Consider the following 26,859-nt stretch of genomic DNA (forward strand, 5'->3'; position numbering starts at 1 on the left):
AGACGCGTCCAGGACACATTTTAAAGGGCAGGTGTGAACAGTTACACTTTGGTCTGCATGCGATTACATCACATCGGGACAGAAAGTAAAGCCCGAACGCTGCCTTTCTGGGCGCTAACGGCGTCTCACGTGCGTTTGGATTCCTCGCCGCTATGCGCTCGCGTCAGGTGATCGGCTTTCACGAGCCGTTCAGGGAAAATTCATATCGCAACTGAGAGCAAACAGAGTCAAGTTTCACTGCCGGTGTTTATGCGATACATGGTTATACAGGCAGAGTGTTTGCAATGCAAAGGCTTCTATAACTTAATCATTCATTTGTGTGTTTAGCACAGGCACTTTGTTGATTGATTTCAATGACATAGAACGGCATGTGAATTTAGGGTTGTGATATTACACTGTAACGGATATAGAGCCAGAATATCTGTCAGCGAGAAAAAAAGTTGTGAAAAAATGTTTTAAATTTTTAAAATGTCCCAATAATCCAAGTTTCCAATAGATTCTTCAATGGGGGATTTATTGTGTTAAAAAATAAAATAAGCCATTGTTGACCTTATATAATAATAATATTATTATTAATAATTAATTGATAATTATAATTATTATTATTATTATTATTATAATAAGATAATAATAATTATACACAACTCCTTATATGGACATCCTGGGGGTGTGTGTTTATACACTCTTAGAAATAAAAGTGCTAAGTAGAACCATATAAGGTTCTTTGGCTTGTCCTCATAGGAGAAGCCTTTTTGGTTCCACCTGGAACCCTTTTGGAGGGTTCCACCAAGAACCATTAGTGTTACCAAGAACCCTTGATAAACCCTTTCTTTGGGGAAATGGTTTTTCAGAATGGTTCCAGGTAGAACCTCAGCCCTTGTAGAAGAACCCTTTTGGAACCCTTATTTCTAAAGAGTGTAGGTCACATATGCAGGCTTTTAAAAAAAAACATGTGCTTTTTTTCATCTTCTTATGTGTCGTTGAGTCAAAGTTATGATTTATTTTATATCACATTTTTATCAGTGATATAAAGTAGCAATAATTGTGCAGAAGTCACAAAAAAGACGTGTTTTTCATTCCTTTTTGTTCATAAAAACGAGCCGAGTGAACTTTGAACTGTGACGCATTTCACAAATTTCGCAAATTCGATCCGATTTTTGAACATTTTGAGTACTTATTGCTCAGGTGTGTTTACATAGTTGGTGATTTTTTTTTCCTCACATGGCATAGGTTGTGCTGAAAAGACACTCTATATAAGACACTCTATATTGCACATTCTTATAGCCTCTGTATAAACTGTACGTTTTAACATAGTAAAGGGAAAAAGCAGCCAAAATAGCTCTGCGTTCTAAGGGTTAAAAACCCAGAATGTCACCTCCCATCCTTGTGACTTCAGTCCGAGTCAAGTTCAAGTCTAAGTTGACAGATCCCCTGCAGCCAAATCACTGTCCGATCATTTCTCTCCCCCCCACACACGCATGTGTACACTGCAAACTGCAGGAAACAAAGTGCATGTATAAAACACAGCACGTCTTCACATATAAACATTTTCTTTATCTAAAGTGAAAGCTACTTCTGCCACACATCATTACTGTCTATTTTAAGAGCCGCGGGGTCATAAATAAACCTCGTTCCGCTGGCGCGTCAAGTGGAAACCAACAGCTCGTGTCGGTGGGTTGAACTTGCACCGAGCTGACCCGTCCTTATGCTCAACCTCGGTATTTGGCGTCCATGTTACACCACCTGCTGCTGTCATTAGTGTGTGTGTGTGTGTGTGTGTGCGAGAGAGAAAACCATCATACTTCATACGTCAATTTTGATTGTGTCTAATGTTCTGACCCAGGAGGAGGAGTTTTGAGTTTATTCCGCTGCTGAAGCCGATGAGCGATAAAGGCCAATGACACGCCCTCCAGAGGTCATTGGCCCACATAACATTGGTGAGAGTTATCTCCAGGGCATGAGTAAAAAAAAAAGAAAAAGAAAGAAAATGGAAAAACACCAAGAGCAGTAACACACAACACAAAATTCCAAGAAGTCAGACCAGTCATGACCTTTGTTGAATATCTGCCGTTAAAGAATGTGTATTATATACTGACGCTCAGGATGTTTACGTACGCGAGGTAAAGAACCGATTTATTTCATGTTTATTATTTCTCAGATCCCTACAAAGGGGGAAGCGTGCGTACGCAGTCGGCCGCAGTGGCTTTCTCGGCACAAGGTTTGTTTTTAGATTTGAAAACGGCAGCTGGAATCCGCCCGGAGTCGTCCTCCGTGACCTTATGCAGGAGCGTCTGTGTCACTCTGACGCGAGCGGCGCCTCATTCCGCGAGGTAACGTCGTGTGTGTATACATAACTGCACTGATATTTAACAATGACACACACACACACACACACACACACACCACGATCCGCGCTCAGCCAATTAGAATCAGTTATTCTTATCACACCCCTACACTAGTGACTGCATTGATGAACGGTGCCAACAGACGCCCTCCCTGCCCACATGCAGCTATGACCCTGAACACAGCCGCCTGATGAGCTCGTGGGGGGGGGGGGGCTTACAGCAGATGAGAATCATGTGCTTTTCATGTGCCAGTGCAGGGATGTTGGTGCTAATACTCACTCAGAGTTGGGATCTGCATTCAGGAACGCTTGGATGACCAGTGGCAGCTCAGATTTGACAATGTACAGGTAACTGGACATGGCTGCGACAAGACAAAAAGGAAGAGATGTATGTGTATGTGTATGTGTATGTGTGTGTGTGTGCCTCAAGCACGGTCAATTGCGCACACACGTATCAAGTCACAAGATCGCTTATGGACACTGGCGTGACCCAGGGCGATCGGCCCAGCTGACATAGGGTGAAAGGTGGGGTACAACCCAGACAGATCACCAGTCCACTCACTTTGGTCTAAATGTCCACATAAATAAACAGTACATTGAGTGAGTAGGTTAGGAGCTCTGCTCCATCTCCTCTTTAAATTTAAGTTAAAGCCATCTATCTATCTATCTATCTAGTTAGCATGCTAATTAGCTTGCAAGCTATCTAGGTATCTATCGATCTATCTATCTATTTAGCATGCTAGTTAGCTTCGAACTATCTATCTATCTATCTCTCTATCTCTCTATCTCTCTATCTATCTATCTATCTATCTATCTATCTATCTATCTATCTATCTATCTATCTATCTATCTATCTATCTATCATGCTAGTTAGCTTGTGAGCTATCTATGTATCTATCTGGTTTGCATGCTAGTTAGCATCAAGCTATCTATCTATCTAGTTAGCATGCCAGTTAGCATACTAGTTAGCTTGCAAGCTATCTATCTATCTATCTATCTATCTATCTATCTATCTATCTATCTATCTATCTATCTATCTATCTATCTATCTATCTATCTATCTATCTATCTATCTATCTATCTAGCATGCTAGTTAGCTTGTGAGTTATCTATGTATCTATCTAGTTAGCATGCTAGTTAGCTTCAAGCTATCTATCTATCTATCTATCTATCTATCTATCTATCTATCTATCTATCTATCTATCTATCTATCTATCTATCTAGCATGCTAGTTAGCTTGTGAGCTATCTATGTATCTATCTAGTTAGCATGCTAGTTAACTTTAAGCTATCTATCTATCTATTTAGCATGCTAGTTAGCTTGCGGGCTATCTATGTATTTATCTAGTTAGCATGCTAGTTAGCTTCAAGCTATCTATCTATCTAGTTAGCATGCTAGTTAGCTTGCAAGATATCTATCTATCTATCTATCTATCTATCTATCTATCTATCTATCTATCTATCTATCTATCTATCTATCTATCTATCTATCTATCTATCTATCTATCTATCTATCTATCTATCTATCTATCTATCTATCTTCTTCCCTTTATACAAACCCACATTACAAATATAGAGATGTACAGTCAGGCCACATCGGTTCAGTGTGAAAATGGATGTGTGTTGGTTGCGGTAAATAACTGTAAATCCTTATAAAAGCGTGTAATTCATGTTTACTGTGACTGTGATGTTGTTGTTTGGAAACACATTAAGGCTCAGGCTAAGTCACAGCGGCTCCTCACCTCCGATGTTCTGCAGGGTAATTGCTATGCCGGCAGCCATTTTTCCAGGAGTGCCAAACGCTCTGTAACCAAGCTCTTCGTACGCTCGGATTCCTGTAAACAGAATACAAATAAACAGCACAATTAACACGTAACTTCTAATTGTAATAGTCAAAAAACTAGAAAATGTACTGTATATTTATTGTTTCAGGAACAATGTTCCATTTATTTATAATGTGAACTTTAGCACACACCAGCAAAATAATAGCAACACAACCTATAAACAACAAGAACTCACATTCAGTGAAACAACTTTTCAAAACATGACATCAAAAATAAGTGCAATTTTAACAATATTATGAACATTTTTTTAATCTATAAAGACAAACATTTAGTCACATTCATCCTGAGGGCCACTTTGGACACTCTGGTGGGCCTTACATTTGACACCCCTATCTTAGTGTAATCTGACCAGTTTTTACATTTCCTTGAGTATGAAGGTTGTATTACTCGTCTTATTGCATCAAGAGGTAAATAAATATACCGATCAACTACGTGAATGGGCGGGCCTTAGGAAAGCTGCCTGCTGATTGGCTACTGAGTTTGCCCTGAGCTTTTGGAGTGACTCGCCGTCCGTCTGGAACATTTGTCAGATAGAATTATTTTGTCTGATGTCGACGGGGAAAACTTGGGGAACGAGTTCCAGACGGACAGCGACGCCAAGCCCCTGACTACTTCCTGTCCATGGAGCTGTCACTCCAAAACTCAGTAGCCAATCAGCAGGCAGCTTCCTGAGGCCTGCAATGAACAACTGTATGTAATGTAATGTGTTTAAAAATATTGACACAAATCTACTTCCATACAAAAGTAACCACATAGAACGCATCGACTAAATGTTGTGATGTTGGCGACGTTGACGCCGCGAGCGCAAGACTGTGAACGATGACGTGCGGGAGGGTTCAGTGAAGACTGGAGAAAAGGTTAAACATGACACTGGTCTTACCCACAATGCCAGAGGATTTGAGCAGCAGGTGAATGGAGTAGGATGACAAGGCTGCGACGGCGGTCAGGAGAAACCTGTGCCACAAATCACACGAGATAAAGAAAGTTACGTCACTGTCACGCTGCTGTGTGCAAATCAACCTGAAACTTTCCTATTAAAAAAAAATACCACCTATATTACGGTAACATGACACAATAACTACGTCGTTTCTGTTGTTGTAATTGTAATAAAATAAGATCTTAGATTGATCAGTAAATCCAACACATGAGGAAAGTATTATTGGTCCAATGGTCCAACCAAAAAAAAACCCACTTGGGAGTTTGATGTTTTGGCTACAAGAGGAGAAAACGTTCTTCTCTGAAGACCTGGTGTGATGTTCAGCAAAGCGTCAAAGCTCTAATTTCTGTGTCCCACTGTATCCTGTTGCTAAAAAAAAACAAAAAAAAAAACACCCAACCCTGCACTGCTGGTGTATACACACAAGCGCTCCCTCAGTCAGGTGTGATAGTATTGCTTGACAGGACACAGCATGTACATAAATAATGTTATTATGGTGAAAATGACAATATATATACTGAGAAATGTGACTAAGGAAACATGGATCAGTGTTTTTTATTATTAATGATTCTTGTTGTGTTTCAGCTCCTACCATCACTAATGCACTGTTGGTTTGTTTGTCTTGAAACCTGCTTGCCCTTAAATTGTTCCTTTGCGGACGGACCCAATTCAATGATTTGAAATTGAAATGAATTTAAATGAATTTAAAACATCTTTGGCTTTAGCGGGAATTATATGGGTGAGGCTTCTACTGTGTTATTTCTCTGGTTAGTTCAATTCAAAATGAGCTTTGTCGTTGACATACGTTGTTGTTACGCTTTACATACAACTCACGGCCCACATCGTTCTTCATGAGATGTGTTATATTTCAACTATTATTACATTATTACTTCAACTACCGAGGCTAATACTGAGGCTAATTCGCTTTTACTCTATAACAAGCACACGTTGGCCGACTGAGACACACGGGGGTCGTGCTCTGACGGCACAGGAACTTAAATGAGACGATCCCGACGCCTCACAGACACAGTATGGTATATTCTGAGCCGTGACCTTTCTGTGGTCTCTGTGCAGCAACAAGGGCAGGTTCAAAGAGCCTTTATGTAAAAGTGTGTATGATGAGAGGACGACGCCTCGTACATGTTAGCACATGTGAGCACATGTTAAATCACTACTGTAAATAGGTACAGCAATGCAGCCCTGGCCTTGTGTCTGTAATCCCTTATGAAGTAGCTTCAAAAATACATCATTTGTATTAGGACCACTTCACATTACGCTTTTCGCGACAGCGGGAACTCCGCGTAAAGAGAATTCCCGCTGTCGTAGTCCCGCTGTCTTCAAATGTTCTCCCGACAACTGTGAAGCGGTCGCCCGACAACTCAGCTAGACAAAGTGCGTATAAAGGGAACGCGTCGGGCTCGCGACAGCCGGAGGTCAAGGTTTAGGCGATTAGCATATAGCGCTCGCTAATTAGCATACACCGCAGGACTTTTGTTCCCAAAAAAATGGCGGGGGTTGAAGGAGGGCGCTGGACGCTGCACGTGGAGCACCTCCGAAACCAATCGCCTGATCGGTATCTGGTCGGAGGACGAGATCCAGAAGAAGAAGCTGGAGTCGTCCAGGAACAAGATGGCCGACGTAAAAATGCAACAGCGGATGCGGGAGGCCGGCTACGATCGTGCAGTCGCGCGAGTGAAGAGGAAAGTTGTAAGCGCCGCGGTTGTCCTGCCGGATTTCCGGGCGGTGTGTCTAAAGACGTCGAAAAGCATTATGTAACGTTAACGCTAACGCACGTTAACGTTTGACAAGTTTCCATGACGACTGACCAGAAAAAGACGCTAGTGACGCGTCATGTTTACGTGACTCCGGGTTGTTAAAATGAGTCTTTAAAGTAGCGCCAAACTTTAAAAAACAGAGGCACACATACGCAGTACACAGGTACGCTGGTTATTTGTAGCGCTGCTCTTTTCGTATATACAAAAACCAGACCGCTCCAGTTCCACTGTAGGCGCGCTAACCGACGCTAAAAGGAGCTAACGGAGCAAACCGGTGTCGCTGCACGTAAACATGACGTCATTCGCCTCTTTTTCCGGTCCGTCGTCATGGAAACGTGTGTCGCGCGTTAACGTTTTTGCACAGAACCAATTTGTATGATATAGTATGATAGCTTGAGCTTTAACACTGAAAATGCAGCAGTGCAACCATTGATATAAATTCTAGATGATTTAGTTTAGAAAATGGCCTCCGTCTTTTCACTTACAAGAAGAGGAGTATGCCAGTGTTGGCCATGGCATACGCCAATCCCAGGATTCCACTGCCCATAATAGCGTTACCCAGGTTGAAGACAGACATGCCAAAAGAGGTCTTTCCTTCAAACTGACGAGGGGAGGGAAAAAGAAGTGTTCATTATTATTTTTATTATTTTTTTACTTGACAAGAACATGATAGTGTTTGTGTTGTTAAATGTCGGTCTCAAACTTTCCGACTTACGTCTGTGAAGCGCGGGCTCTTCCCTTCCGCACTGGGCAAGAACTCCTCGTTTTCCAGTCCGCCATCAGGATCGTCAAATCTAGGTTAAGAGATGAGTTTCATCCCGTTAAGTAATTGATGCTCTCTCTCTCTGTCCACCTCCAAATAAGATACAACGACGGACACGTGCAACCATCACATCGCATGCAGAGCGAAGAACGAAAAAAAAGAGCCCATACCTGACTGCCTGAGTGCCATTTCTGTGCGAGGATCCAGCCGCGTTGAAGCGAACACAAAAACAAGGCAGACATGCATTTAAAAACAAAGCAGCAAGTCATATTTTGGACCACAACCCATTTACACGACCTGTTCAAAAGTTTGGGGTCACTTAGAAATGTCCTTATTTTCACTTTTTTCAATGAATATCACATTAAATGAATCAGAAATACACCCTACAACGACTATTCTAGCTGAAAACGTCTGGTTTTTAATGTAATATGTACATAGGTGTATAGAGGCCCATTTCCACTGTTCTAATGGTACATTATTTCTCATCTTGTCAATGTCTTGACTATATTTTCTATTCATTTTGCAACTCTTTTGATGAATAAAAGTGCAACTTTTAATGGAAAACACCAAAAAAATGGCATAGGTGAGCCCAAACTTTTGAACGGTAGTGTATATTTAAAAAATCTTTAATCTAACAGGGGACAAAAGGTAGAAATAAGAAAACGTTCACTCAGCTTAGTCGGGCTTTAAGTAACACGTTAAAAAAAAAAACCACACGTGCAGCCCTCAGAAGCGAGAACACTCACTGATCGTCGTCGAGCAGCGTCTTCATCGCGACGCCCATTCCGTCGCCAAAGTCGTGGCTTTTCCCGTTGGATAAGATGTCCACCTCTGAATGAGCAGGCTCCATGGTTCAAGTGAGGACTGCTTCTTCTTCTTTTTGGAGGGGGGGGGGGGGGGGGTGGAGGGGCTTGTATGTATGTGTTCAACAAAGAGGATCCTTGTCCAGAGCCTTGATTATCTGAGTCAGAAAAAAACAAACACAAACATTCAGTACAGATGTGTGGTTTTGTGTGATTATTTCTTTGTACATGTTTTCACATTAAAAACTGCGTCCTGTGGCCCAAGACAACAACCTCAAAGGATTCATTTAATTCCTATCTCGCGCGGCCTGTTCAGCGCAGGGAATCATTGTTCCACACGGACCGCGTTAAAATGTCCAAAGTGTGGCACCATTTCACGCTCAAACAAGAGTAACCACTGCGTACTACAACTGGCGTAGTAGAACAGCACGCCCTCAATGATTCAGCATCTGAGCCGATAGCATCCGGTTGCTAACGCTTCCGGCACGCGCTAAAGTAAACATTAATGTTAGCTGATTTAATGTAGCTTACTACACTCCAGAAGGGTCCTTCTACAAGGGCTGAGGTTCTACCTGGAACCATTTTCTTCTGAAAAACCCTTTCTTTCCTGAAGAACGGGTTTTTCAAGGGTTCTTGGTAACACTAATGGTAAGAACCATTTTCGATCCAGAGAACCCTTTAACCAAAAAGGGTTCTCATCTCAAGCATAAACCACAAGCTCTGACTGGCTGCTGCAGAAACACGGAAGTACAAGATGGTGCCATATACACTCTTAGAACTTAGAAATAAGGGTTCCAAAAGTGTTCTTCTACAAAGGCTAAGGTTCTACCCAGAACCATTCCCTTCGGAAAAACCCTTTCCCGGGTTTTTCAAGGGTTCTTGGTAACACTAATGGTTCCAGTAAGAACCATTCTCGATCCAGAGAACCCTTTAAAACCCCTTTCCTGAATAAAGGCTTTTAAAAGGGTTCTTGGTGGAACCCTCCAAAGGGTTTATAAAAAAGGTTCTACCTGGAGCAAAAAAGGGTTCTCCTATGAGGACAAGCAGAAGAACCGTATATGGTTCTACTTAGCAATTTTATTTCTCAGAGTGTAGGGCTGCAGCTATTGGATATTTATGTAATCAAGTATTAATTTTTCATTGAAAAATTGAAAAAAAACCACAATTTTTTTTGAAAAAAAACAACAAAAAATATTAGCTTTTAAAAAAGTTTTGTGTCATTGATTAATTGAAAAAGAATTGGTCGAATACTCGATTACAAAACTATTGGATAGCTGCAGCCCTGATTGTAACGCGTGTTAGCTCGAGCTGAAAGCGATCAGGTTTCAGAAACCCTGAAACACACGTCACGACTACCGATAGACGATGTTTGTCCGTCCGCTAACTCGGCCAAGTGATTACTCACTCCTGCTGTTGACTCTGTGTGCGATTTCAAACACTCAGAAGCGTCGCCTCGTTCACGCGTTTCCTTCGCGTCGCTCGCCCGAAACGTCTGCCGTTCACGTCTGCGACGTATCGTCAGATTGTGACGCACTAATTCAAACGTTCTTAGCGAGATAACAAACTCTCCTTATTCCCGTTTTTCCAGAACTATCTCAACTGACAAAAGACAAACAAGTCCAGACTACGGGGTCAAAGGTCAAGGTCTGTTTGAGTTTGGGTTTTTTTTTTTTCTCTCTTTGTGTTTGCTCATGTCTTCACGTCACAAGCCTGCAGATTCGTGGTGTTACTGCGCTGCCGCTGTGGAAAACCACAGTAAATCACCCTTTAATTACTGGGAAACCAGGTAGATAAACAATTATTACTATAATACTGTAATTATACATCTTCCTTTGTGGGTTTTTTGGCTTTGCTGTTGCTTTAGCGTGATGAAAAAGAACAGGTGTATCTTTTAAAAGGGAAATGATTATTTAGAGCTGTATTCATAACCTCCCACATTCAGAATAAATCTCTTTTTTTTTTCCCCCGTTGAAGACAACAGCGCGTTGTTCTCTGGCCTCGACTGTGACCAGAGAACAGCGACTCCATTGTGTTTAGTGTCCACTCAGAGTGATTGTTGATATCAGACCACTTCAAACGACAAACGAAACCGACAAGTGATTACACTGATATAGGTCACAGTGGGCACATTATTACTGTAATGAATAAATATCTGAGTAAAAATAAGAAAGATTTAAACAGTCATTTTGTCTTCTTTAAAGCAGTGATAATAGTATCTACACTACACTAGAAATAAGGGTTCCAAAAGGGTCCTTCTACATGGGCTGAGGTTCTACCTGGAGCCATTTGCTTCTGAAAAACCCTTTCCCAAAGAAGGGATTCTTGGATTCAAGGGTTCTTGGTAACACAAATGGTTCCAGTAAGAACCATTTTGATCCACAGAACCCTTTAAAACCCCTTTCCTGAATAAAGGGTTTTAAAAGGGTTCTTGGTGGAACCATCCAAAAGGGTTCCAGGTCAAACCTTTATAAAAAAGGTTCTACCTGGAGCCAGAAAGAACCTTATATGGTTCTACTTAGCACTTTTATTGTGTTAGAGTGTATGATGTTCCTTTATTGAATATAAACCCCTGACACCAGCACTTCCTGTTGTAATGGGACATAACAGTTATTACGAATATTCATATTCAACTCTACACTCTTAGAAATATAAGAACCATATAAGGTTCTTCGGCTTGCCCTCATGGGAGAACCCTTTTTAGCTCCGGGGAGAACCTTTCTAAAAAAAGGAGGGTTTGGAGGGTTCCACCAAGAACCTTCTTCGGGGAAAGGGTTTTTTAGAATCAAATGGTCCAGGTAGAACCTCAGCCCTTGTAGAAGAACCCTTTTGGAACCCTTATTTCTAAGAGTGTACACTATTAGAAATAAAAGTGCTAAGTTGAACCACATAAAGTTCTTCGGCTTGTCCTCATAGGAGAACCTTTTTTGGCTCCAGTAAGAAGCTTTTTTTTTTATAAAGGTTTGACCTTTAGCCCTTTTGGAGGGTTCCACCCAGATCAAAATAGTTACTTGAACCATTAGTGTTACCAAGAAGCCTTGAAAAACCCTTTCTTTCAGGAGAGGGTTTTTCAGAAGCAAATGGTTCCAGGTAGAACCACAGCCCTTGTAGAAGAACCCTTCTAAGAGTGTATAGGGGAACTCTGGTTATTATTGTTGTGGCTTTTGTATGAATAAATGTCTTCTTCAGGGGAAAAACTTATAGAACCAGTTATTTCCAAGAGTCTTTCGGTCACAGCTAAATCACACAATCACAACATGAGCATCAAATTGAGACTTTTGAGTTTAGAAGGATCTGGTTGGTTACACCCTGGGTTCATAAATAGAGACGACACTCGGCGGCGATTCACGTTCACATTTACACGAGTCACCGTTTAACCTCTGCAAAGTCTTTGGACTGTGGGTGGAAGCCACGTGCTCAGAGAAACGCACTATGCACACACAGCACTGTGCAGGGGGGGGGGGGGGGGGGGCATCTGGCTGTGGATTTTGTGATTCCAGCACAGTGTTCAGTCCGGTTCTGACAATTCTGTAGAACACTGAGACGATCAGAATCACAACAGCAGCAGCATCTGACACGTCCACAGACCTGTGCCATTATCTCCTTATTCTGTGGGTTTTAAATACGCATCTACTAATACCAGGTTTAAATCGGTAGCATGGGTGGACACTGTGTGCACAACCCTTTAAATAGCGTATTTGTACAAACTGTGGTTGAGGGAAAAAAAAGCGCATGGAATCAGTGCTAGTGGGAGCGGAAAGTCATGTAAAGGTTAGAGTCTGTTGAGTCACGTCTTAAGAACACACGGTAAAATGGTTGGATTCTGTATCTTGTCGGTAAAAATTGCAGATTATTTATTCCACAACCTGGAAACCATGTCACCGATTTTCCAAAAAACCACCGCCTCGAAGCGTTGAATAGTGATTCCTGCCGACCTGGCTTTAAAGGCGCCATATGTAAGAATGTGGCCAAAAACGGTTACTACGTTCAAATTCAAAACACAGAGGTCTTTTGGGTTTCGTTTTTCTGACGTAACTGGCAACCCGTGGTTGCTCGGCAGCTGAGACTCTACCGACTGCAATGATTGGTAGACGGCGGTAGGTGGCGCCACATGCCAAAACGTGATTTCAAAACATAAATAAGATTTTTAATGCAAATATTTCGTCTGTGCTGTTGTTGTTGGTGAGTTCAGTTTGTTATATGTACATTATTCCTGAGTCTCTGTGACATATTAGGAGGATTTTATGATTTATTACATAATGCACCTTTAAAAAAAAGTCACATGAGCCCTCTCGTCTTCCACTGAAAACCAGAGGGGTCACCTTACACCGAGCTGTACTCCAGCCCAAAGTGAGTTCTGTTACGTAACCACAGGGTCTGACATGAAGAGGCATGAGAGTGAAGTCCAATTCTGAGCTGCTGGACATTTTAAAAGCGTACGAACAGGTGGGCGACGGAAGAATGACTCACTTTTCTTTTTTTCCCCCCCCCCATCAATGTGGGAGAGAATTGTGAATATTTTGTGGTTTTTGGGGGGGGGGGGTTGAGCGAGCACATGTAGTTGAGTAGATGCCCATGTGTTGATGTATCAGATACAGGCACGAGGTTCATCCACAGAGCGCCTGGCAGCACCAGCTCCTCCTCTGCCACGTGCCTGCTGTGCAACAGAGCAACGCTTATGGTGTTCAGTGAGGCCGGGAAATACGTAATATGTGTTATATCGTGACAGGAGACGAGGTGTCACAGGTCATGGATTTTTCAATATTGTCATATCGTGGTGTCTTTTCCTGGTTTTAAAGGCTGTTGCATTGATAATCACAGTTATATTATTAAATGGAAAACTTGTGTATCGATGTGAATCGTTGGGTGTCTCACGATTCGATTCCGATTCTAAGGGTCAAGATTCGATTCAGAATCGATTCTCGATTCAAACATTGATACAATGCATAGTGAGTTAAAGGGATACTTCACTGATTTGAATGTGGCTTTGTATTGCTAGAATAGCAGTAGTATGTTTTAGAAAATGTGCTTCCCTCCTCGGTTTTTCCCTGACTTGTAAAAAAATCTGTTTTCCCTTATTCAAATGTGCCCTACTGTGAGTCAAATGACACTTTTTGCATCACAGTAGGGCACATTTTGAAAATGGAAAACGGATTTGTTTACAACTCAGTGAAAAACTGAGGGAGGGAAGCACATTTTCTAAAAAATACTACTGCTATTCTAGCAATACAAAGCCACATTCAAATCAGTGAAGTATCCCTTTAAAGGTGAAGTAAGTAGTTTATAGTGCCATCTAGAGGAGAGGCTGAAATTTACAACAAAGAACTGCTCCTCTGCTCACCCCCTCCCTTCCCTGAGCGCTACGGTGTCCTCAGCCGGTCAAATGTCGTCCTCGTCGTCTTTCTCCGTGTCAGCAGATGAGGTTCGTGAGGCGAGGGAGGGGGCGGAGCTACCACGGCCGTAGCAGACGAAGCGGAGAGAGAGGAGGCGGGACTTCAGCTACAAGTAAAGAGACGCTTGATTTGTTCTCTCGCGTTTGTCCTTACAGGCTCCAGTAGAAACATGGCGTCTCTCTGCTAACAGTGGCTATGCAACCGCGGCCCGCGACCATGTTATTTTACATGACTTTTTGAAACACTACGAAAATGAAACACAAACTATTATACAGCGACTAGACAATGCAGGAGCACATAATATGTATAAAAAAGTGGATTTTGGGTCATATAAACCCATAAATACTATACAGTGTCCCTTTAAGACAAAAGTTAACATTTATTCATTCAAATCAAATAAAAACTTACTTACTGTACAAAAAAAAATATATCTTGCATAAATAAAAGCTTAGACTAGCTGCCTTTTTCTCCCAGAAGTTACAAAAATAAACTGTACACAAATAACACAAACTGCTGTTTTGTGTGGTTCTTTCAAAATAAAAACTTCCACATTTTTTTTTTTTTTTAAGTTTATGAATCGATTCAGAATTGTGGATGATTAGAATCGCTAGATTCTTATGTGAACCCTACTAAGCACACTCAAAAAATACATGGAATTGACCAAATTTAAAGGTGCATATTGTAATAAATCATAAAATCCTCCTAATATGCCACAGAGACTCAGGAATAATGTTCATATAACAAACTGAACTCACCAACAACAACAGTACAGACAAAATATTTGCATTAAAAAAATATATTTTGCAGACTGCAAATCATAACCATAGTAACCGTTTTTGGCCACATTCTTACATATGGCACCTTTAAAATAAGTCACTTCATAACACTTCTTTAATCGTAAGCTTAACTATTTGTGTTAAAGCTAAATTTGACCATATTTATGGGGCAATTCTATTGTTTCCAACCCACGTAAATATCTTTAATTTAACATTAACACCCTTATTATGCTATACAATACAAGATTTATAGTAATATGCAATATTATGCAATAGATTAATGACGTTATTAAGACAATAGAATAAATGCTAATACTTTTAAACATTCCTTTGAATATTTTCAAGCACAGTAAAAAAAAGTAAAATTCAGAAACTGCAGTTTCAGCCTTCCTGACGACATAATCACCACTTGCCAACGCTGCTAATTGGGAAACGTGGTGGGCAGCGTTGCCATGACAACTATAAAAAAAATATAATCCCACACTGATAGATGAATAAATCAAGTCTTTTGGTTTTTGTTTCCAAGCTATGTGACTCTACACTCTTAGAAATAAGGTGTTCCAAAAGGGTCCTTCTGCAAGGGCTGAGGTTCTACCTGGAACCGTTTGCTTCTGAAAAACCCTTTCCCCCTAAGAAAGGGTTTTTCAAGGGTTCTTGGTAACACTAATGGTTCAAGTAACTATTTTGATCTTGGTGGAACCCTCCAAAAGGGCTCCAGGTCAAACCTTTATAAAAAAAAAAAAGCTTATAACTGATGCCAAAAAAGGTTCTACCTGGAACCCTCCTATGAGGACAAGCCAAAGAACTTTATATGGTTCAACTTAGCACTTTTGGGTTCCAAAAGGGTTCTTCTACAAGGGCTGAGGTTCTACCTGGAACCATTTGATTCTGAAAAACCCTTTCCCGAAGAAGGTTCTTGGTGGAACCCTCCAAACCCTCCAACCCTCCTTTTTATAGAAAGGTTCTCCCTGGAGCTAAAAAGGGTTCTCCCATGAGGACAAGCCGAAGAACCTTATATGGTTCGACTTATTTCTAAGAGTGTAGAGTTGAATATGAATATTCGTAATAACTGTTAAGTAACTGGTAAGAACCCTTTAAAACCCCTTCCTGAATAAAGGGTTTTAAAAGGGATCTTGGTGGAACCCTCCAAAAGGGTTCTAGGTGGAACCTTTATAAAAGGGTTCTACCTGGATCCAAAAAGGTGTTCTCCTATGAGGACAAGCTGAAGAACCTGATACGGTTCTACTTAGCACTTTTATTTCTAAGCGTGTATGACATTTGATACGGCATAAACAGAAAGAGAACGTAAATACTGTGATATTTTACCTCAAAATTGCCCGCTGTGATCCGTGATGTGTATAATGGTGTCGAGTACTTTACAGTATATTATCTATGTTTACTTACTCTGTTCTTAATGTGTCAAGAAAGTCACAATAAAATAGATTAAAAAGAAAACAATGACCTCAGCGCTCAAGGTTAGCGCAACACCGACGTCATGACTCATTCTTCTCACTCACTGAGCAAAAGGGAAAAGCTGAGTTTAATTTAATTTAATTTAATTTAATTTAATTTAATTTAATTGATTATACGTCATCTATACTATAATATTAGACGACTGGATCGTCTCCCCTGTGAGTCGTCCTTCATGGAGCTTCATTTTTTTGCACTGTGTGACCGCAGTGTCATTGTTTCCAAGTTAAGTAATGACTGCGGTTGAATTTGAAACTCTAAAAAGGGATCAGACATCAGACGTGGTGACAAACTCACACACACACACGTCACATGATGACTCTACGCTGGTGACCATCAGCTCCATGGAGTTGTTATTACTTTCAGGCCCAAGTCAAAGGTGATGATGATAATGAGGTATTTAGCAGCTGAGGAGACGGATGATTTGCACAGGAATTGATGACGACCAATATGAGAGCTAGCGCCATCGCTGACGACGAAGTGCACTTGGCATTACCGTACACTCTTAGAAATAAAAGTGCTAGGTAGAACCATATAAGGTTCTTCAGCTTGTCCTCATAGGAGAACCCATTTTTGGAGGGTTCCACCAAGAACCCTTTTAAAAATCCTTTATTCAGGAATCCTTTATTCTGGATCAAAATGGTTCTCACTGGAACCATTAGTGTTACCAAGAACACTTGAAAAAAACCCTTTCATCAGGAAAAGGGTTTTTCAGAATCAAATGTCTCCAGGTAGAACCTCAGCCCTTGTAGAAGAACCCTTTTGGAACCCTTATTTCTAAGTGTGTAGTAAGCTACATTAAATCAGCTAACATTAATGTTTACATTAGCGCGGGCCGGAAGCGTTAGCAACTGGATGCTACAGTTTGTGCTACTGGAAATAATCCCAACGATTTCTTGAGCGCTGAGAAGTTGCACGTCAAAGACGGCGCGCGGTTATTACGGTAATTTCACTCGCGCCGTTTCAGGAAGTCGCCGAACCGGCGCCTTTGTCGCCAGTAGTTTCCATTTGAGACAAAGACTCAAACTAATGCTATTATAAATATATTTTTTAACTGCTCAAATTTAAACACGCAAAATATGTCGTTTTTTCTTCATTTTGAATCGAAAACAGTCTAAATTGCAGTAATTTACAGTTATTTACGATGCAGTCAATTGTAAACAACTGCCAGATATTATTGAAAAATAGTCAAAAGCACTTAGTTACAGGACATTTTCTGCCCCTTTTAAGGTTAGAATAAGTCCAGAAAGACATGTTGACGGAATTAAATTCACACGTGTCTTGTGTATGATGATTTATGCTGAAAATGAGACGGTGTATTTGTCACCGACTCGTGTCCTCAGAGAATCACAGAGTATAAAAAAAGATAAAGACATAATAACTTCCAGATCCCGAAGCCTAACATTCGATTAGAGCGATTCACTCGCAGCCACAACAGACGTACATACGCCCCCTGGTGTATATAAATACATGTGATAACGCAGCATCCACAGCGGCATTCTCGGTGACATAAAAATAAAAGGCAACGGCGCGGTGATAAGGTCAAACTCGACCCCACAGATTATGAGTAGCCTTGACAAAGATGACGGTGATAAACACGTCCACGTCACACACACTCTCAGGGCTCTGACTTGTGTGTGTGTGTGTGTGTGTGTGTGTGTACAAACGTCGTCAAAGATAATAATAACCTCTGGACACGACGGCTGCTTAACGCTAACGCGCAGATATTCGCGGCACAGCCGCTCGTCTCCCACAGCGATAACACGTGGGCCTATAACTGACCCTGCGTCGCACACCTGTCCGCGCTCTCTACCGCTCACACTCTCACCGCGGCACACGCCGAGGTCGCTGACCGCTAACCAGGCTTATCGGCCGATCTCCCCCCCCCCCCCCCCCCGCACACACCCCCCTCTGAGATGAACGTGGCCCATATAGGGACGTCTGTGTTAAGACGAGGGCAAAGTCAAAAACATAACCCCCCCCCCCTTGAATACACAGACATGAGCTCTCCTGACGCTCGGTCTGTGCCACAGTTTCACTTCAAAGTTGCTAAATCTTCTCTCCGACTGAAGCTGTAAAATGCTCTTCACAACCCGATTGGAACAAATGAATTAAGGCGATATCTAGAGCTGAAACGATCACTCCATTATTAATCAATCGGTTTGAGTCTTCATTCATGATTAAAACAAGATATCTGAGTGTTTTAGCTTCTTAAAGGGACACTGTGTAGTATTTATGGGTTTATATAACCCAAAATCCACTTTTTTATACATATTATGTGCTCCTGCATTGTCTAGTCGCTGTATAATAGTTTTTGTTTCATTTTCGTAGTGTTTCAAAAAGTCATGTAAAATAACATGGTCGCGGGCCGCGGTTGCATAGCCACTGTTAGCAGAGAGACGCCATGTTTCTACCGGAGCCTGTAAGGACAAACGCGAGAGAACAAATCAAGCGTCTCTTTACTTGTAGCGGAAGCCCCGCCTCCTCTCTCTCCGCTTCGTCTGCTACGGCCGCGGTAGCTCCGCCCTCTCCCTCGCCTCACGAAAACCTCATCTGCTGACACGGAGAAAGACGACGAGGACGACATTTGACCGGCTGAGGACACCGTAGCGCTCAGGGAAGGGAGGGGGTGAGCAGAGGAGCAGTTCTTTGTTGTAAATTTCAGCCTCTCCTCTAGATGGCACTATAAACTACTTACTTCACCTTTAAATGTGAATATTCTCTTCGTTTCTTTGCTCCACATAACAAAGAAATCATTAAAACTCAATCATTTTGGTTTGTGGACAAAGCCAGATATTTCGAGAACATCATTTTTTTAAAAACGTTTTCTGACATTTTAAGGACCAAACGATGACTCGATTTAATCGTGAAAATAATCGTGAGTTGCGGCTCTAGCGTTGTCGCAAAAATTGAAAAACGTCAGTCACCTGTAGAACCGGTAAAAAACCCCCATGCAATCATATTGAACGACTTAACTGGACCGTGATGCAAACTGGGCTCCCCCCATGCCCCATATGCCCCTCCCCCATACTCAAAAGACAACACCAGAGCTAATGCTAGCTTGCTAAATCCAATTGTAGCAACGCTATGGCAGAAAAAGGCAACAACAACAACAACAGGTTCTGGTCGCAAACGAAATACGTTTTTTGGGAAAAGCTACCGCCAAGTGTACTTTAGAGAGTATCCAAAAGTACCCAAAGTTACCGATGCCGCGCAGCGCTCGTGAATCTGTGCTCGTTGCGCGCTCCTGCGCTCTGGAGGCGGAGCTTCGGAGGGAAGTCTGAAGGAAAGGGGGCTGGGACTTTTGAATTCATAATGTAGCCAAAATGTAACAGTTTTTCCAGGATCTCCAATCCTACTTTTAAAAAAACATAAAATGTCACGTCATATTTTTTAGCAGCGCAGCCACAAGTTTTCCACACACCTGCAGCCAAGCAACGCTTTGTTCTGCTCATCGACACAGTCGAGGCTCAAGAGCATTTGCACACTGAAATCCTGTGGGGTTTTTTTCCATGTTAATCCACATTTCAGTCTGTAACAAGAACCACAACAAGGCTGAATCAACAAAAAATATCTATGTACGTACGGTCATCCTGAGGTAAACTATTTAGGTCTTATAAAGTCTGAACAGTAAAACTAAGTATGACCATTATCAGCTTAATTATCAACAACTGTCAATCACTGCCCTGAACATAGACATCACTGGTAAATATTAGATTTTGAATAAATATCTAATTGCGGTTATTTTTGACAGGAACCTCGATTGCGATATGATTTTTCTCATTTTCATTCAATAATTACTGCATGATATTAGTGCAGATCTGTGTTCACCTCAGTCTGTAGAACATGACGTGCATAGATCAAGACAGTATTTCATCTAAAATTATTTTTTGACACACATTTTGCCTTTAAAAATATATTGCGCCGCTTGCGATTTTGAAAATCACAATAGGCTCAATTGCGATTTCGATAAAATTTTGATTTATTGTTCAGCCCTAATTAATATTACTATGTTTTATCATCCAATCCAATCAAATGTTATTTATAAAGCACCTTTTTTACACAAGGTGGTCCAAAATATATAATAAGAGAATATAATAAGAACCAGCACCTAGTTTCCATTTTTTTTTTGGCCTGTTTTTGGACATTGAGACAAACTCAAACTAATTCTATTATAAATATGTTTTTTTACTGTTCAAATTTCAAACTTAACACGCAAAATCTGTTGGTTTTTCTTTATTTCGAATAGAAAACAGTGTAAATTGCAGTCATTTACAGTTGGCAGTTATTTACAATGCAGTCAAATGTAAACAACTGCCAGATATTGGACATTGTTCTTGAAAAATGGTCAAAAGCACTTAGTTACGGGACATTTTCTGTTTCCCTTTTGTGGTTAGAATAAGTCCAGTAAGTTTTTGAGGGAAATAAAACAATATATAATATAAGAGGGCTAAAAGCCAATAAATGATCAATTTATCACTTGGTAGCATTTCATACTGCTTTTAATGTCAAAATAACAACAACAACAAAACTGAACTGAACTGTTAACATGTTGGATTTTTACAAGATAAATGAAACCATAGAAGTGTCTTTTGAATGAAATAATAATAATAAAAAGGTTATTCTAAGGCTATGGAAATGTCTTGTGTTATCAAAGGCCATTGTTGTCAGGGACACAACAATAACACAATAGAGAGCCTGCTGTAATGTCACTTCCTACACACACACACACACACAGAGAAAACTCTCTTCCTCCTCATGTGGAGATCCACTTATATTAAAGTCAGTTAAATGTAAAGACTGCAGGTTTAGTGCTGAACACAGAGATAGAGACAGATTCAGAGGGAAAACGCTGCTGATTTGGTCGCTGGACATGGTTGAGTTGGCAAGAGGAAAAGGAAACGGCCTCTCTCTCTCTCTCTGTGTCTCTGTCTCTCTTTCTTTCTTTCTTTCCCTCGGTGTCATATGGCAGCGTGGACGCCGCCACCACCATGTAGAGAGTGAGGAAACACACACACACACACACACACACAGAGATCTGGGGGTTTTAAATAGCAATGGCACGAGCGTCTAAAGGCGCAAATAGTGACGAAAAACGACGCCGTTTCTGCGCATCCACACACAGAAAGTTGGACAAATTCATTCATTTGCAGATGTAGGGGGGGGGGGGGGTGGACTTCATATGTATATTCATTGAGATGTGAAAATTAAAGAACACGAATGTGCTCCATGTCTTTTTGAAGCACATGGTGGTGACATCTGGACTTGGCGCTCTCTCTCTCTTTCTCTGTGTGTGTGTGCGTGCGTGCGCGTGCGTGTGTCCACGGTGGACCAACGTGCCATTCGCCCCTTTATCGATCGGTGAGACAAAGCTCCGTGTCCCCGTGCCATGTGATCGCGCAAGAGGGCCATAAATGTGCGCAATAGACCATGTGTTTGCATCCTTTTTCCTCCCCACTATGTAAAGATCTAATTCTGTATTAAGTAAGAAAAAAAAAAAAAGCCTAATAGTTCAATATTTTTGGGGGGTTATTTTGAAAGAAAAAGCTTCTTCTCACAATGTTCCACTAAAACCAGGTAAATGCAAACAAAGCGTCATTTCTCAGTCTTACCGCTCAGTGTCTCTGTGTCTCTGTGTCTTCACGGCGCTTCCAGGTTAACTCCTCCAGTGAATGGAAGGATCAATTCTCCTTCTTCTTCTTCTTCTTCTTCTTCTCTTGTGTGTCGTGTTCTTTTCTCCTCCGTGACTGATACAGTCGTTATCTACACACACACACACACACACACACACACACGGAGAGAAGGGCTGGTTTTTACGCACAGTTGGACCGAGTCTCTCCAAAGACAGCAGCAGACGCGCTCTCGGAAAAGCTTGGCATTGTACGAACCCTGTGGAGTTTATATGTGGGGGTCGCACTAGGTCCGCCTCCTTCAGCTCCTGCGAGGTTTTTTCCCTCCTCTGCTGGTTTCACTGCTGGTCCTGGATGAAGCAACGACGCACAAAATCACAACTACACTCAATTTGTTGGCATTAATAAAAAAATAAATAAAAAAATAAAAACTTGATTCAATCAATGTTGTCTTTAGTTTTACCCCCTGTAAAGTAAATCAGAATAAATCTTATTCTAAGGGGTGATGAAAACTGATGATTCTGAATTAAATACATTTTTATTTCATGTCAGCAAATATGAGACTAAAAAAAGTTTTAAAAAAAATTCCCTGACTCACAAAATAAACTATAGGTAACTAAGTTAAACATTGCATCATTAAAGGTCAGTGTGTAAGCAGTGGCAGGAAATAGATTAGTGGAGGTGGATGGAACTGGTGTGGAACCAGTGCTACTGAGATTCCACACAGGGCCGGACCAAGCCTTTATGGGGCCCCTAAGCTTCATTTCATGGTGCTTGACTATAACTGCCACAACGGTAACACTATGAATGACATTGATTAGCGGCGTCGCTCTCGTTTGTCTGCGTTTTAACATTAAAGAGGAAGTAGAATTTAAAAAAAAAAAGTGTTCTCAAATTCATTTGAACTCTTATATTAAAGTAATTTGGTGAAACTGAACTTAAATTACTCAGCGTTGTACGAAACAAGCAATAAAATCAAAGAACTTAAGTTGAACACTAATTCAGCTCGATAAATATATTTAAATGAGTGACCCCTAATGGTGAGACTGTATATTGTAACTATTGTGGTCTTCACATGGCCCTGTTATTTATTTATTATATAGTTATATATATTATAATATCTTACACTTAGTATATTACTATCTGACTAATATTGGGTGATGGACAATTATGACATCATTTAAAACTGCACTCTTAGAAATAAGGGTTCCAAAAGTGTTCTTCTACAAGGGCTGAGGTTCTACCTGGAACCTGAAGAAAGGGTTTTTCAAGGGTTCTTGGTAACACTAATGGTTCCAGTAAGAACCATTTTGATCCAGAGAACCCTTTAAAACCCCTTTGCTGAATAAAGGGTTTTAAAAGGGTTCTTGGTGGAACCCTCCAAAAGGGTTCCAGGTGGAACCTTTATAAAAAGGTTCTACCTGGAGCCAAAACGGGTTCTCCTATGAGGACAAACCGAAGAACTTAGAAATAAAAGTGCTAAGTAGAACCATATAAGGTTCTTCTGTTTGTCCTCATAGGAGAACCCTTTTTGGCTCCAGGTAAAACCTTTTTATAAAGGTTCCACCAAGAACCCTTTTAAACCCTTAATTAAGGAAAGGGGTTTTAAAGGGTTCCCTGGATCAAAATGGTTCTTACTGGAACCATTAGTGTTACCAAGAACCCTTGAAGAAGCAGATAGTTCCAGGTAGAACCTCAGCCCTTGTAGAAGAACCCTTTTGGAACAGACAGACAGACGGACAGACAGACAGACAGACAGACGGACGGACAGACAGACAGACAGACAGACAGACAGACAGACAGACAGACAGACAGACAGACAGACAGACAGAGAGACAGACCGACAGACAGACAGACAGACAGAGAGACAGACCGACAGACAGACAGACAGACAGACAGACAGACAGACAGACAGACAGACAGACAGACAGACGGACGGACAGACAGACAGACGGACAGACAGGCGGACAAACGGACAGACAGACGGACAGACAGACAGACAGACAGACAGACAGACAGACAGAAGGTGCTTACATCCATTCAGGTATGTGAAGGTCACTCTCGTCCCTGATCTTCTTGTGAAACAGAGTGAAGGGTCAGAAAGAAGGAGTTTTTTCTGTTCTCACCATTAGAGGTCACTATTCCTCACACACTGGACCTTTTTAATTGAGATAAAACCTCTCTATTCTGAGTCCTCGGTCTTTGACGTGGTTTCTCCCAGGCTCAGCAAATGAAGGAGAAACTTTTCTGTGTATCCTACAACACTTCCCCCCCCTTCAGTCCAGAGGAGCCAGAACTCGTCCACAAAGAGGCGATTCTCTCTGCTCATGAGGTTACGCTGGTCGTTCATGAGTAAATGACTTTCCCTCACTGAAATATGTTCATGAGGTGACTCAGGGGAGGAAGGGAGGGGGATTGTGACAGCTGCAAACAGACAAGTCAGCCTAACATCTGGTAACAGCACATTTCAATTTCAATATCAACAACTATATAGTGAAAATTGTATGATGCTGGGTGTGGCCACTGAATTCACTGAAATCCATGATGAAACTGCATCATTTTGTTTGTTTGTCTGTTTTTCCAAACTACAAAATTCACAATATAGTAAAGTCTGGTCATAATCTAGTTTATTTGTTCAAAGCGTATCTTAAAAACCCATTTATTGTACAACTGATTATTTGTGCTGTTTTTAAACTTTCTACAGTATTTTATTGTTTATTTTTTTAGGTCTTTTGTTGCTATATTTGATTTATTTTGCTTATCTCTGGTGTACAGCACTTTGTTTGAGCTGTCGTTGTCTTTAAAGTGCTTTATAAATAAAGTTGGATTAGGTTTGGATATTCATTACATTCACATCATATGGGAAAAAAGCTCAAAAACAGCAGAACTCCATCACTAACAAGCTTGTTGTCTGCTTACAGTTTATTTAAAATCATAACCCAAAGGTTATACATTAAGAGAGGTTTAATAAATAAATAAATAGAGAGGTTGAATAAATAAATAGAGGCTTAATAAATAAATAAATAGAGAGGTTTAATAAATAAATAAATCAATCAATAAATAAATAAATAGAGGTTGAATAAATAAATAAATAAAAAGAGAGGTTTAATAAATACATAGAGAGGCTTAATAAATAAATAGTGAGTTTGAATAAATAAATATATAGAGGTTTAATAAATAAATAAATAAATAGAGAGGTTTAATAAATAAATAAATAAACAAATAAATAGAGAGGTTTAATAAATAAATAAATGGAGAGGTTTAATAAATAAATATTTTAATTAAACAGTAGGACCATATAAGTAATGAATGAATGAATGAATGAATGAATTAATAGAGAGGTTTAATAAATAAATCTAACCGCAGGAGTCCAGGTGAATTTTGAAGATAATATATAAAAATAAAAGAAAGTAACAGTGATTAATGTGAAGTTGACACCATTTGTGGTATAAACCCAATAAACCCCATTAGATAGCACAGTATTATCTTTGGTCGTGTTTATATACGAGGCTCCAAGAACAAAGAGAGGTAAACTCACCAGCGTCTTTGAATGCAGGATCAATACGGCTCATAGTGAGCTTTAGCTTCCAAAACCCCGAGGTGAGTTTGCACTATACATTGTCTGTCTGTCGTAAACACACAAATAAAAAGCCTTTCATTCTCCATTTACAGGAAGATCTGCAGGTCCAGTCATTATTTGTGTTAAGCAGGGTGCTTGTTATTTTTTGATCCGAGCCTGAGAAAATTCCCACTGCGGGACACAAAGAAGTTATTTTCACACACACGCGCGCACACACACACACTTCTGAGCATTGTTTGTTCAGGGGCTAATATGATGCTATTTATGTTAAATCTGCTCTGGTCGTGGTGCTGAAGTGTCCAGGCATCAAATAGACGAGAAGTGAAACGCCACCTTGTACAAAAGCAACTATATTTAACGTCCTGCCTCTATCTTAACATAAGCAATTTGAATGAAAAATACAGAAATCCCATACTTTTTATAGTCCATACCCTGGTATTTGAGGAATACCTCTGGAGCAGCCTGTGTCCAAGCAGAAAGGGAACATAGTTTGTTTAATCAAAGGGTTGCCAGGTCAAGGATGCCTCTAAGCAATCCCCCTAATGATTGGATTAACTCAGGGTTTCTCGCTCCTGGTCCTAGGGAGCCACTGTCCTGCATGTTTTAGGTGTTTTCCCTGCTCCAACACACCTGATTCAAATAAATGGGCCGTTATCAGGCTTCAGCAGAGCTTACTGACAAGCTGACCATTTGAATCAGGTGTGTTTGAGCAGGGAAACCATCAATAACATGCAGGACAGTTATTGTCCCATTGTCCCCCCCCCCCCCCCGGAACCAGGAGTGAGAAACCCTGGGTTAACTGAACACTCTAAATTGACCCCAGCCATCAGGGGGCACTGCTAGTACCAAACCCCAAGTCCCTGCGTCGTCAGTAGCGACCCCTAGAGAGGGAGAAGCAGAGTGGAAAAAAAGTGAGGAACGAGTGTTGATTGGTAAATAAACTCCATCACATCTAAACACAACTTGTAAAACAGAGGGATTCAATGCGATTAACGCCCACCAGAAAACCTGGAACAGGAACTTAAAGGCAACATATTATGCAAAATCAATTATTTTGATATTTATAATTGAGACTTTGAGAATTGGAGGCACTATGAGTCGGCAAAGTGTGAAAAAAGATGACTTACTTATGTTTTTGTGGTTCGCCTCAGTCTAAGTACAGGAGATGAAACACACAACGTTGACTTCCGCACTCATTGCTACGTCACACTGAGACATTCCTGGACTTGTCGTCTCGCGGAGCTCTGCTTTGTCCCTCGAAAAATGTGAGAGTGCAGACGAGGGCAATAGTATCCGGAAGAGCGGAAGTCTGAGAAGTGTTCAGTTCTTGTCTGCACAGTGCAGCACAGAGTTCTACACAAACTTCCAGCCTCAGAGGATTTACTTGTCCAGTGGATACATTTTATATATGATGGAAAGAATGATGGCTTTTCCAAATGCTAACTGCTGTTAGCCTCAGTGACAACGTAGTTTCCTGTGTCTCATTTGCATATTTAAAGAGACAGGCACTCAAAAAGCGAGCGTTCTGAACAGGGCTGTTTTGTTCAG

The 26,859-nt window shown here is 40.9% G+C and overlaps 1 protein-coding gene across 1 annotated transcript in view; it reads right to left on the bottom strand.

Annotated features, from left to right (window-relative positions):
- LOC310930108 (sodium-coupled neutral amino acid transporter 3-like) overlaps nucleotides 1-21,955 on the bottom strand; it is a 37,999-nt gene extending 16,044 nt beyond the window's left edge. The window contains exons 1-7 of the mRNA XM_083893020.1: nucleotides 21,714-21,955; nucleotides 8,409-8,623; nucleotides 7,615-7,693; nucleotides 7,385-7,500; nucleotides 5,068-5,141; nucleotides 4,086-4,178; nucleotides 2,625-2,706 (exon numbers count right to left, since the gene is read on the bottom strand). Of these exons, the coding sequence (XP_083749146.1) occupies nucleotides 2,625-2,706; nucleotides 4,086-4,178; nucleotides 5,068-5,141; nucleotides 7,385-7,500; nucleotides 7,615-7,693; nucleotides 8,409-8,512 (548 nt within the window). The 5' untranslated portion in view covers nucleotides 8,513-8,623; nucleotides 21,714-21,955. The remainder of the gene's footprint in view (nucleotides 1-2,624; nucleotides 2,707-4,085; nucleotides 4,179-5,067; nucleotides 5,142-7,384; nucleotides 7,501-7,614; nucleotides 7,694-8,408; nucleotides 8,624-21,713) is intronic.
- Between the last annotated feature and the right edge of the window lie 4,904 nt (nucleotides 21,956-26,859).

This window comes from Microchirus variegatus (assembly GCF_963457635.1).
Source record: "Microchirus variegatus genome assembly, chromosome: 7".
NCBI lineage: Eukaryota > Metazoa > Chordata > Actinopteri > Pleuronectiformes > Soleidae > Microchirus > Microchirus variegatus.